At 41.3% G+C, this 12,569-nt stretch overlaps 1 protein-coding gene across 2 annotated transcripts in view; it reads left to right on the top strand.

Moving 5' to 3' along the window:
- The first annotated feature begins 5,455 nt into the window (after positions 1–5,455).
- The window catches only part of LOC126419648 (DNA topoisomerase 2-binding protein 1-A-like), a 266,920-nt gene continuing 259,806 nt past the window's right edge, over positions 5,456–12,569 (top strand). For both annotated transcript variants that reach the window (XM_050086847.1, XM_050086840.1), the window contains exon 1: positions 5,456–5,647. In XM_050086847.1, the coding sequence (XP_049942804.1) occupies positions 5,543–5,647 (105 nt within the window). In that variant the 5' untranslated portion in view covers positions 5,456–5,542. The remainder of the gene's footprint in view (positions 5,648–12,569) is intronic.

Here is a 12,569-nt window from a genome sequence, read left to right as displayed (position 1 = left end):
GTTAACAGCGCAAGCATGAAACCTAACTAGGTAGCGCAATGTCAGCACACTGAACTCGCTTTCATCTACACCTACATCTACATTTATACTCCGCCAGCCACCCAACGGTGTGTGGCGGAGGGCACTTTACGTGTCACTGTCATTACCTCCCTTTCCTGTTCCAGTCGCGTATGGTTCGCGGGAAGAACGACTGCCGGAAAGCCTCCGTGCGCGCTCGAATCTCTGTAATTTTACATTCGTCATCTCCTCGGGAGGCATAAGTAGGGGGAAGCAATATATTTGATACCTCATCCAGAAACGCACCCTCTAGAAACCTGGGCAGCAAGCTACACCGCGATGCAGAGCGCCTCTCTTGCAGAGTCTGCCACTTGAGTTTGCTAAACATCTCCGTAACGCTGTCACGCTTACCAAATAACCCTGTGACGAAACGCGTTGAGAGGGCGACCGGCACAGGGTTACAGTTATTGATTTATATGAAAAAAACGTAAATTAGTTACAAGCTACGGCGTGCACATACTTTATTCAACATGTAAACGTCACTAGAGATATTCGGATTTAGGTTATGACATGTTCGATACGCCTGCCATAATTGGCGATGGCGTGGCGCAGACAAATAGCGAAATTCTGCGTGACCCATTCAAGTGTCGGAACATCGATGCTGTCAATGACCTCCTGAGTGGCTGTTTTTATGCCAAAAGCCATGAAGTACTCTGCACCCATTCTCACTATCCCTTCTGAGCCTTCTGATGTAACTATTAAAATATTAGTTAACTTTTTAGGTACTCGAAAAGTTGGCATTTTTACCCACAGCTATCGTAGGGTTTCTTAAAATCAACAAACAATACTGCCATTGTTGTGTTTTATTCCCAATATTTTGATATGGTTCCTTTCTGTGCAAATATCTGATGAGCTTGCTTCTCATCCATTATCACTTTCAAATATGGTCACAATATTTCCTAGAGATTCTTGGAGCAAATTTATTAAGCTGTTCTAATTAAAGAGACGCCACAATAATTCCTGCACTCTTGTTTATCGCTCTTTTTATGGATTCATGCTACAACCCCTTTTTCCACTGAAATGGCATTCTTTCTACATTCCAAATGTTGGTCACAAGAATGTATATGTGTTTCACAATTGTATCGCCTCCCTTATCAAGTAGCATGGTCACACCACTTATTAAGTGGTTGAATGTGTGACTGGTCAATTAATTTGTGAGTAGCATATGTATGTACAGAATAGTTTGATGAACCACTTGTCATAGTTGTGTGTACATTTTTGTTTGTGAGTGTGCATACCTGATTGCACGTTATGTGTGCTTGTGGATTATGTGCACATTATATGTGCCTATAAATATTGTATGTAGTTATGTGTGTGTGTGTGTGTGTGTGTCTTCACCTCCTACTGTTATTGTGGTCTTCAGTCCAGAGACTGGTTTGATGCAGCTCTCCATGCTACTCTATCCTGTGCAAGCTGCTTCATCTCCCAGTACCAACTGCAACCTACATCCTTCTGAATCTGTTTATTGTATTCATCTCTTGGTCTCCCCCTATGAGTTTTACCCTCCACGCTGCCCTCCAATACTAAATTGGTGATCCCTTGATGCCTCAGAATATGTCCTAACAGGCGATCCTTTCTTCTAGACAAGTTGTACCACAAATTTATCTTCTCCCCAATTCTATTCAGTACCTCCTCATTAGTAATGTGATCTACCCATCTAATCTTCAGCATTCTTCTGTAGCACCACATTTCGAAAGCTTCTATTCTATTCTTGTCTAAACTATTTATCGTCCACGTTTCACTTCGATACATGGCTACACTCCATACAAATACTTTTAGAAACTAGTTCCTGACATTTACATCTATACTCGATGTTAACAAATTTCTCTTCTTAAGAAACGCCTTCCTTGCCATTGCCAGTCTACATTTTATATCCTCTCTACTTCGACCATCATGAGTTATTTTGTTCCACAAATAGCAAAACTCATTTACTGCTTTAAGCGTCTCATTTCCTAATCTAATTACCTCAGCAACATCCGATTTAATTCGACTACTTTCCATTATCCTCGTTTTGCTTTTGTTGATGTTCATCTTATATCCTCCTTTCAAGACACTGTCCATTCCGTTCAGCTGCTCTTCCAGGTCCTTTGCTGTCTCTGACAGAATTACAATGTCATCAGCAAACCTCAAAGTTTTTATTTCTTATCCTTGGATTATAATACCTACTCCAAATTTTTCTTTTGTTTCCTTTATTGCTTGCTCAATATACAGGTTTAATAACATTGGGGAGTGGCTACAACCCTGTCTCACTCCCATCCCAACCACTGCTTCCCTTTCATGCCCCTCGACTCTTATAACTGCCATCTGGTTTCTGTACAAATTGTAAATAGCCTTTCGCTCCCCATATTTTACTTCTGTCACCTTTAGAATTTGAAAGAGAGTATTCCATTCAACATAATCAAAAGCTTTCTCTAAGTCTACAGATGCTAGAAAAGTAGGTTTGCCTTTCCTTAATCTTTCTTCTAAGATAAGTCGTAAGGTCAGTATTGCCTCACATGTTCCAACATTTCTATGGAATCCAAACTGATCTTCCTTGAGCTCGGCTTCTACCAGTTCACGTTAGTATTTTGCAGCTGTGACTTATTAAACTGATAGTTCGGTAATTTTCACATCTGTCAACACCTGCTTTCTTTGGGATTGGAATTATTATATTCTTCTTGAAGTCTGAGGGTATTTCCCTGTCTCATACATCTTGCTCACCAGATGGTAGAGTTTTGTCAGGACTGGCTATCCCAAGGCAGTCAGTAATTCTAATGGAATGTTGTCTACTCCTGGGGCCGTGTTTCGACTCAGGTCTTTCAGTGTTCTGTCAAACTCTTCACGCAGTATCATATCTCCCATTTCATCTTCATCTACATCCTCTTCCATTTCCATAATATTGTCCTCAAGTAGATCGCCCTTGTATAGACCCTCTATATACTCCTTCCACCTTTCTGCTTTCCCTTCTTTGCTTAGAACTGGGTTTCCATCTGAGCTCTTGATATTCATACAAGTGGCTCTCTTTTCTCCAAAGGTGTCTTTAATTTTCCTGAAGGCATTATCTATCTTACCCCTAGTGAGATAAGCCTCTACATCCTTACATTTGTCCTCTAGCCATCCCTGATTAGCCATTTTGCACTTACTCTCAACATCATTTTTTAGACATTGTATACCTTTTTGCCTGCTTCATCTACTGCATTTTTATATTTTCTCCTTTCATCAATTAAATTCAATATTTCTTCTGTTACCCAAGGATTTCTACCAGCCCTCGTCCTTTTACCTACTTGATTCTCTGCTGCCTTCACTACTTCATCCCTCAGAGCTACCCATTCTTCTTCTACTGTATTTCTTTCCCCCATTCCTGTCAATTGTTCCCTTATACTCTCCCTGAAACTCTGTACAACCTCTGGTTTAGTCAGTTTATCCAGGTCCCATCTCCTTAAATGCCCACCTTTTTGAAGTTTCTTCAGTTTTAGTCTACAGTTCATAACCAATAGATTGTGATCAGAGTCCAATTCTGCTCCTGGGAATGTCTATCTGACACCTTCCAGTATCTCCAGGTTTCTTCCATGTATACAACCTTCTTTCATGATTCTTGAACCACTTGTTAGCTATGATTAAGTTATGCTCTGTGCAAAATTCTACCAGGTGGCTCCCTCTTTCATTCCTTACCCCCATTCGATATTCACCTACTACGTTTCCTTCTCTTCCTTTTCCTACTATCGAATTCATACATCTTGCTCACCAGATGGTAGAGTTTTTTCAGGGCTGGTACTTTAAATTTCCCGTATATACAGTATATAGAAAGTGTTTAAAATGTTAATATTGTGCATGGAACGAAAAGGGGGAAATGTGGTATTTAAGTTCTTCTATCAAAAATGATTATTGTATGTTACATTTGTAAATAAATCCAGAAAAGAAAAGAGCTTAATAAAGAAGATACTGCTAAAAAATTGTATTGCAAAGGAAATTGTTACTAATAAACTGTTAGTTAATTTGTTATCTCATTATTATTATTTCCAAACTCTTTCAGTATACAATTTTTGTTTATAATAATTTGTGTATAACAAATTCTGAACATCTCCCCCTGATGCACACTTTTGTTAGTTAGTTAGTTACATGTTCCATTGATCAATCTCACGGTAACTGTTATGATGTGGAACATGTCAAGTGTGTAAGAAATGCATTCATGAATGAAAGTGGTTTTTTCTTCTCTCTTTTTTCTAAGCAGTGAAGAGCCTAGCAACTGAACTAGTTGTAAAGGACGATAAGGGGGAGTTGGAGCGTAAATCATATTTGTCCATAATTGAAGAGGAGGTGTTTCCCCCCATTTTAAAGTGCTCCCATTTGCTGAGTGACAGAAGGGGTTTTCCCGCGAATTTAATGTCACACAAGACTATGTGACCAATATCGACCTAGATCGTGATCTAGTCTAGTTGCCTGAGACACACAGATAGGACAGGGGTTCTCCTGGATGACCTTATCAATTGCGGCTGATGCCCAGTGGGAGGGGGATAACCTTGAATATAGCAAATACAAATGAGTAACCAGACAAATGAATCCCTATTATTGACCTTGAGATAATGTCATTTTCCGTTCCTGTCCTGGTATTGCATAACTACTGAACCTTCAAATCGCATCCCTTCAAAGTCTGTTACCCTGGGTACCCCCAACATACATACTCTCGACATCCTAAGTCTCTGACATAACTGTGTCGGAAACTGTCTAAGGCGGATAATGGCAATGTTGCCCGGTTTCTGCAAGAAGCGAATACACAGATAGAAGTCAGATGCAATTATTCAACAGTGAGAAAGTGTGTAAAAAGATTACGTTGAACAATAGTCCAATCAAAGAAGGAAAAATTAAGGGAAAAATTCGTGTAGTCGCAATATTTGCACAGTGGGACTGTCGTGAACAACATATACTAGAAATCCTGACCAATGTGTAGTGAGCGGGGAGTGTGAGTGGGGAGGTGTTTAAAGGTCACTTTTTGATGTTTTTCTTGCACATCTCGAAAACCGCGAGTTCTTGTACAAAATAAAACCACATTAAATTTGCTACAAAAACGGTCCAATTATTTTTTTCTCTAGGTGGTTTCTGTTTTGCACGGAAAATCGCCTATTACTAAAAATAGTGTGTTGATGTTATAACATTATTGTTAAATAAAGTGGCTTAAGAACAAATATTGAGTAAAAATTAAAATTGTAGTAAAGCAGCCGTGAGTCGTATGTAATTTTCCTTTGTTTTGGCATGTTTCACTCGACTAACGCGAGCATCTTATGAAATTACATAGTCGAGAGCTACATATTACAAATACCGTGCTGTATGTAGAGCTGCCGCATGACGGACAATTAATTAAAAAATGAAACATTCGAATTGTGTGTTATCTCTCGCGTGGATAGTCTTTGGTATACTTATCTTTGACAAGCGCGGCAAGAAGCGATTTAGAAATAGTAACCTGTGTATGTGATGTTCGTTGTGAAACTGTGTTACTGTAACAGCCGACATGTCCTTGTGTGAGTCTCAAGAGAATGTGAACATATATTTTGTTATTCCTCGACAATGTTCGTCGGAGGAATCTTGTTCAAATGATATGAAGTCCGCGTACACGGTAATGAACCCAACTTGAACATTGTCACATTATTCAAAAGAATGTTAGCTTTTAGACCTGTGCGTAGGGTAATACAATTAATTATAATAATACAAGCAGCCCTTGTTGCTCCCTGTGCCTCCATGTAGTACCTCAGTTTATTTTCTAGTTACCAGTTGTCGGAGACGTTAACAACCGAAAGTTGCTGTAAAGGACAAAATTAGGGTGTAGAAATAAAAGTTTAAGAAGCATAATTATTGCCTTTGCTTAAATGGCTCCAACGGTACATTGTTTTCTTTCATTTTTGCGTTTGAGAACCACATTGCTACTGAGAAATAATTCGTTGTGTGAAATTAAAATGTAGATCCCAGTGCTGCGCCACTAACTGCTTACGATTCTTTATTGAATGTATATATTAGCCTAGCTTAGATCTTCTTTAACAGCTGGACTGATGACCGTAGCTGTTAAGTCCCATAGTGCTCAGAGCCATTCTTTAACAGCTATTATTTTTATTGGGCTAATCTACTGTTACTTCCTGACAGTCTGAGGTACACAATCTGCGTGAAAGATTTGTTTTCATTCAGTGTTTGCGCTCTGTAAGATTTCGAACTGCCCCTTAAGAAATACAAAGATTTCAGAAATGAAAATATCCGGAAGAGAGTGACAGTTTTTCTTAATTGTAGGCCACAGACGATTATAACAGTCCTCACAGATCAGCTGTTTATCAGCTGTACTTATGTTGTTGCCAACAACAGTGTATATGAATCTACTCGAAAGAACGTTACTGATATGCTTGCTCGTATGTTATGCACCCCTGTGCTTCAAAATTTTAAGAAAAAAATATTTTTGTCATAATTCCGGGGGATTTGGACTTTGTACACAATTTTTTGGTTGTTGCTTATTGAGGACCACATGGAAAAAAAATTCCTCTTTTATCCTTTTTCTCTCCAGGAGCTTTTCATTGTTTCCCAGTGTAGTTCGTGGATTCATCTGTCTGTGTTGCGCCTGTCTTTTTGTTTCTCTGCTGGAAGGCCTTGAAGCTTTTTACCATTGCTCTGAACATTTCTTTTTCATATTTTTTTCCATTTCCTGTAGGTCTGCTGTAACTTCTTTGATACATGTCACTAATGTTTGTGGGTTTCTGCCAGAAAAGCTAAAAATCCTTTTTGTTGTTGTTTTCCCTCCTAGGCGTGTTTTAGGTGTTCATAGAGAACACTTCTTTCTCGTTGTCTGATACTGTCTACTATGACATAAACTTATTTGTTGCTCCTTAATTTATTGCTCATTTCTGGTCCCAAGCTTTTCCTGAGTCTTTCCATTTCCTTTTTTTTCCAACTGTTTTGCTGTAGGCTAGGCTATTTAACGAAAAGCATTATGAAGCATAAAGGCATTCTTGTCTAATGACATGTTGTAGCTCTAGAGTTTTGTGTTTAAGGACAAGGATTTATTATTAGGCTACATAACTAATAGTTCAGTGAAAAGCCACTTACATTTTTCCATGTCATTGCTAAGTTAACATGTTATCTAAAGAATTCAGTTGTATTATTTCACCTAAGTTTTTAAATTTTGTGGTCATTTTTATTGTTTCGTAGTCAGCTTCCATATTATTGGTGCCTTCTTTGCATCTGTCATGCACTGGTTTTTCAGATTAGTTTAGATTAGGTTTACTTTCATTCCAATTGATCCGTAGTGAAGAGGTCCTCCAGGATGTAGAACATGTCAGAAAATCAATACATGACAAATATTTACAATTCAAACAAATAAGCTAATGTACCATTCCACAGGCCCCAAGTGAAATGACCGTCATTTTTTAATGAACACTAGCCTATATGAAAGGATCATTTTACAAATACCAATGCACTGAATTTAAAATAAAAAAAAATTTATTTATAAGGTAATAAATATGTAATACAACTACTATAATACTTACTTAAACTAAATTTCATTGGTTGTTAAGCTTTTTATGGCTGCTGGCAAGTTATTGAAAATGTGTGTTCCTGAATAATGCACTCCTTTTTGTACAAGAGTAAGTGAATTTAAATCCTTGTGAAGATTATTCTTATTTCTAGTATTGATTCCATGAATTGAGCTGTTGGTTTGAAAAAATGATGTATTTTAATGACAAATTTCATTAAAGAATAAATATATTGGGAAGCAGTAGTTAGTATCCCTAGTTCCCTAAACAGGCTGCTGCAGGATGTTCTTGAGTTCACACCACATAACTCTTACTGCACTTTTTTGTGCCTGGAAAACTTTACCTTGGCTTGATGAATTACCCCAAAAATTCAGAACAATAAGAGGATAGTTTCCTTATACAGAAATACGTAAAAAAGTCTAATAAGCATGGGCTCCAAATTGCTCCTGAAGTTGTATGACCACTTATTCGTCTTATATACGATAAAACAGATCTCATTTACTGCACGGTCTTTACTTTCCATATTTTGAGAGGAGGCAGTAGGTTGATAAAGGAAAATGTTCAGTAAACATGGGGTCTAGGATGCATACTTAAAGAGCTGTGATCACTTGTTCGTCTTTGCTTGTGTGAAATATCTCTCTTCTGCTGAACAAAATGCTCTAAGCTCTGAAAATAAACATTTTAGAGCCACTTTTTACTAGACCTTTTTTTTCTTGTTTTGGCCCATATACTACCTTCTCCCAAAATATGAAAAGCAAAGACCTTGCTGTAGAAGGGATGTTCATAATATTGAAGATGAAAAAAGTGCTCATCTCTCAGGTTGCCCTCTTTCCTCCCAATTATGATTTTTTTTACATTTATTCTTCTGTTCTTTTCCTACCATTCCTGATTAGGCCTGCCTTATTGAGTACACAACTGAGTGCAGTGGGGACAATCAATTGCCATATCTTACACTAGTTTTGTTCTTAAAATCTGTGGTGATTTGATGTCAAATTCGATTTTGTATTTTTAATGTGTGTAATATAATTGCAACTAATTTGTCAACTCCAGACTCTTTTTAGTATGTTGGATGATAATTCTCTATCAGTCTAATCGTATGTTCTTTTGAAGTCTGCAAGTGTTACATAAAGGCTTTTGGCTCTCATTCTTCAATGCCTTATTAAATCTTCGGCATGTAAAATGTTTTAATTCGCCCTAGGTGCTCTCCTAATTCCTGATTTTTGTGGGCTTTCAGTCGATGTTGTAATTGTTTTGAAAGCATTTTGTAAGTCACTGGTAAGAAGGAATTTCCTGTGTGATTACTGGGGGTCTCCTTTTTTGTGAACTGTTTTCCAATCTTCTAGTCTAGTTTCTGTATCTCAGACTTCCTGAAAAAAATCTGTTGCTTCCTGACTGCCCCAACATCTGCAATTTCCCACATTTCAGCAGATATTCAATCTTGTTTCATTCTTCTGATCTATAATGATATGTTAGATTTCTGCTGTGCTGGAAGGTTCTGAGGTTTTGGAAGCGCATGCAGGATTTTGTTCTATAAAGTTGGTTCTTTACAATATAAGTTCTTCAAATAGCTTGCTAGTATTTACAGGTTCTCTTGATTCTTTGGGGCTAGTTTTCCTTCTTCAGTTTTGAATGCAGTGATGCGTGTGCATACTTTCGAAAGGCCGCACATGCAGCAGTGCTGTGTCGTCCGCAGAGGGCTCCTTGGCCTCAGTTCTTTATGTGTATTCCTGCAGCTCTTTATGTACATAGGGCCTAATTGGTTCCTGCTGAGTGTTACTTAAATACTGTGTTCAGGTTGTCAGTGCTTCTGTGGAATAAAGTTGTGTTCAGTCTGTTGGTTGTATACTTAATTACAACATGATTGGCAACAAGTGTGGTCCTGTTCTCTGTGCAAATTTCTACTCTGGGTGGTCCACCATGTATTCTCACTATAGCTGATGGTGTTACAGAGGACATTTTAAGTTTGGTCAGACAGCAAGAAACAGGTACTGTGCAATCAAATCCAGGTACCTGAATCATTGGCTTCTGTTTTGTCTAGCCAGCATGCTCCTCAGTCTGTGTCACCTTTGTTTTGCCCTCCACAGCACACATGGTTTATCAGCCTCCCTTTTCTACATATGATGAGATTGTCGAGGAATGGGATGCTTACAACAAAACTTTCATGCGTTTGGGAAGGTTGAGGCTATTTTATGTCACACCTTGTTCATTTTGTGGATATCACCAATGTCAACCCCTCACCCCTGTGGGTTTTGGGGGTTAGAATAAGCCCGTGGTATTCCTGCCTGTAGTAAGAGACGACTAAAAGAAACCTCAAATGTTTGGGCCTACATGGGATGGTCCCCTCTCGGGTTTGACCTTCATATTTCCAAATTCTTACGAAGAGTGAGCCTATTGGGCAAGGGCGCCTTACATGGTGCGTTGTGTCCATCTTGCCTTGAGACCTTTAGCCAGCTTTCTCGTCGTCGCATTGCCATCTCGCTTGCTCTCCATCTCTCGGGCGAGGATACATTCCCGGGTGCGATTTCCACCGTGCAGTGTCGCTTTTTGCGGAGATGGCGACCGTGGACGTCCTTGCACCTGATATCCAGCACGGTAGCCAGTCCATTGTGGTGGGGCCACCATGTACCCTGTCAGTTGTAGCCCCCTGACAACACAGGGATAATTTCCAGCAATGGCCAACCTGCCACGTGGCCCTTGCTGAGGCTGGGTGGCCCCCGTGAGGAGGGCCCTAGGTCGGAGTGGGTGGCATCAGGGCGGATGACCCGCAATGAAGCGTGGTACATCAATTCTTGCTGGTGGCCAGCTGCCAGCAGTCTCTAAGCATTCTCGGGCTCAATTCAATGCTCAGAAATACGATCCCCAATTGCTCCCCTCCTTGGCCACACCGTGGGAGGAGCGTAAGACTCAGGGTGGCAGTGACACTTATTTGCCCCGGTTCCTAGTTTGTCCGAGAGCTGATGGGGAGTTTTTCATGGCAACAAAGTCTCTTCGTAGAACATTTAGAGGACAAGTTTGGGTAGGTGGAGGGCTTGTCCAAAATGTGATCTGCCTCAGTATTGGTAAAAATGGTATCCTCTGCCCCAGTCACGAAGGTTACTTGCTTGTGACAAGTTGGGGGGATGTTTCAGTTACCATCACACCCCATAAGTGTTTAAATATGGTCCAGGGTATTATTTTCAATAGGGATCTCCTTTTTCAGTCTGACGACAAGCTGTGCACCAATTTAGAGTGTCGATGTGTTCATTTCGTCCGGCACGTTCATCGGGGACCGAAGGATAATCAGATTGCTACCGGTGTCTTCATTTTGGCCTTCGAGGGTGATACATTACCAGAGAAGGTCAAGGTGATGGTCTACTGCTGCAATGTCAAGCCCTATATCCCTTCCCCAATGCGGTGCTTTAAGTGCTGAAAGTTCGGCCATATGTCTTCCCGCTGTACTTCCAGTCTCAGATGTCGAGATTGCGGACGCCTATCGCATCCCGATACTCCATGTGTGCCGCCTCCCATCTGTGTCAACTGCGGAGAGCATCATTCACTTTGCTCGCCAGACTGCAGGATCTTACAGAAAGAGTGGAAAATCGTGGAATATAAGACCCTGGACCAACTGACCTATACTGAGGCTAAGAGGAAATATGAACGACTCCATCTTGTGTGCATGACTTCCTCATGTGCCGCCGCTATGACAACCGTGATAGCCCCATCAGTTCAGCGAAGTAATCGGTGAAGCCCTCCCAGCCAGTGAAACCCAAGGAGCAGCAAGAAAAGTCCAAGAAAAAGACATCTAAGACGAAGGAACTTGCAGTGGCACCCACCCCACCACAAGCTACAAGCTCTGCGTCTGAGGCCGAGGTAGAGATTCTGGTGTCCGCTGAGGACCTAGATCTCCCCAGACTCTGACACAATGGATGTCACTCGCACAGGTACCCAATCGGTGGCAGCAGCTGACCCAGCGGCGTAATCTGCCTCGTCGGTCCCTTCACGCCTTTCTTGGCCATGGACAGTGTCATCCACCAGTGGAACTGCAGTGGTTTTTTCCACCATCTAGCTGAGCTCTGACAACTTCTCAGCCTTCACCCTTTCCTCTGCATTGTTCTTCAGGAAACTTGGTTTCCGGCGATGCGAACCCCTCGGCCTCCGTGGCTATCGGGGTTATTATAGGAATCGGGCAGCTTATGAGAAGGTATCTGGTGGTGTCTGCATCTATGTCGTTCATTCCCTTTACAGAGAGTCTGTCCCTCTACAATCATCTTTAGAGGCTGTCTCTGTTCGGGTGTGGACGCCTCAGGCTGTTACTGTCTGCAGTCTCTACCTTCCACCGGATGGTGATGTCCCGCAGCGTGTTCTGGCTGAGCTGATAGCCCAATTGCCGCCACCTTTTCTGTTACTGGGTAACTTCAGTGCCCATAACCCTTTGTGGGGTGGATCAGTGGCAACAGGTCGAGCCAGCATTTTTGAGCAAGTATGGGCACAGCTCGACCTTTCTCTTTTAAATACTGGTGCTTTCACACATTTCAGCGTGGCGCATGGCATGTACTCAGCCATCGATCTTTCGATCTGCAGCCCTAGCCTATTACCACCTGTCCAATGAAGTGTGCATGACGACTTGTACGGTAGTGTCCACTTTCTGATCTTTCTGTCACTGCCACAGCGACACTCTTCTGGGAGCCCTGCAGATGGGCTATGAATAAGACTGACTGGGACTTGTTTCACCTCCATTGCCATTATTGAGCCTCTTTCCAATGATGCCATGGGTGCTGTGGTTCACTCAGTCACCACCGGCATCGTTACTGCTGCAGAATCTTCCATTCCCTGTTCTTCTGGGTCCCCTCATTGGAGGACTGTGGCTTGGTGGTAGCCTGAAATCGCTGAGGCAATTAAAGATCACATTCGGGCACTCCAGCGTCACAAGTGACATCCCTCGTGGGAACACCTCATTGCCTTTAAACAGCTCCGTGTGTGAGCCTGCCACCTCATTCACCAACGCGAGCAGGAGTGCTGGGAAAGGTATGTCTCCACCATTGGCCTCCG

This window comes from Schistocerca serialis, chromosome 1 (assembly GCF_023864345.2).
Source record: "Schistocerca serialis cubense isolate TAMUIC-IGC-003099 chromosome 1, iqSchSeri2.2, whole genome shotgun sequence".
Lineage (NCBI taxonomy): Eukaryota > Metazoa > Arthropoda > Insecta > Orthoptera > Acrididae > Schistocerca > Schistocerca serialis.
Note: the sequence above shows the minus strand (reverse complement) of the source record. Positions and strands in the feature narration are given on the sequence as shown.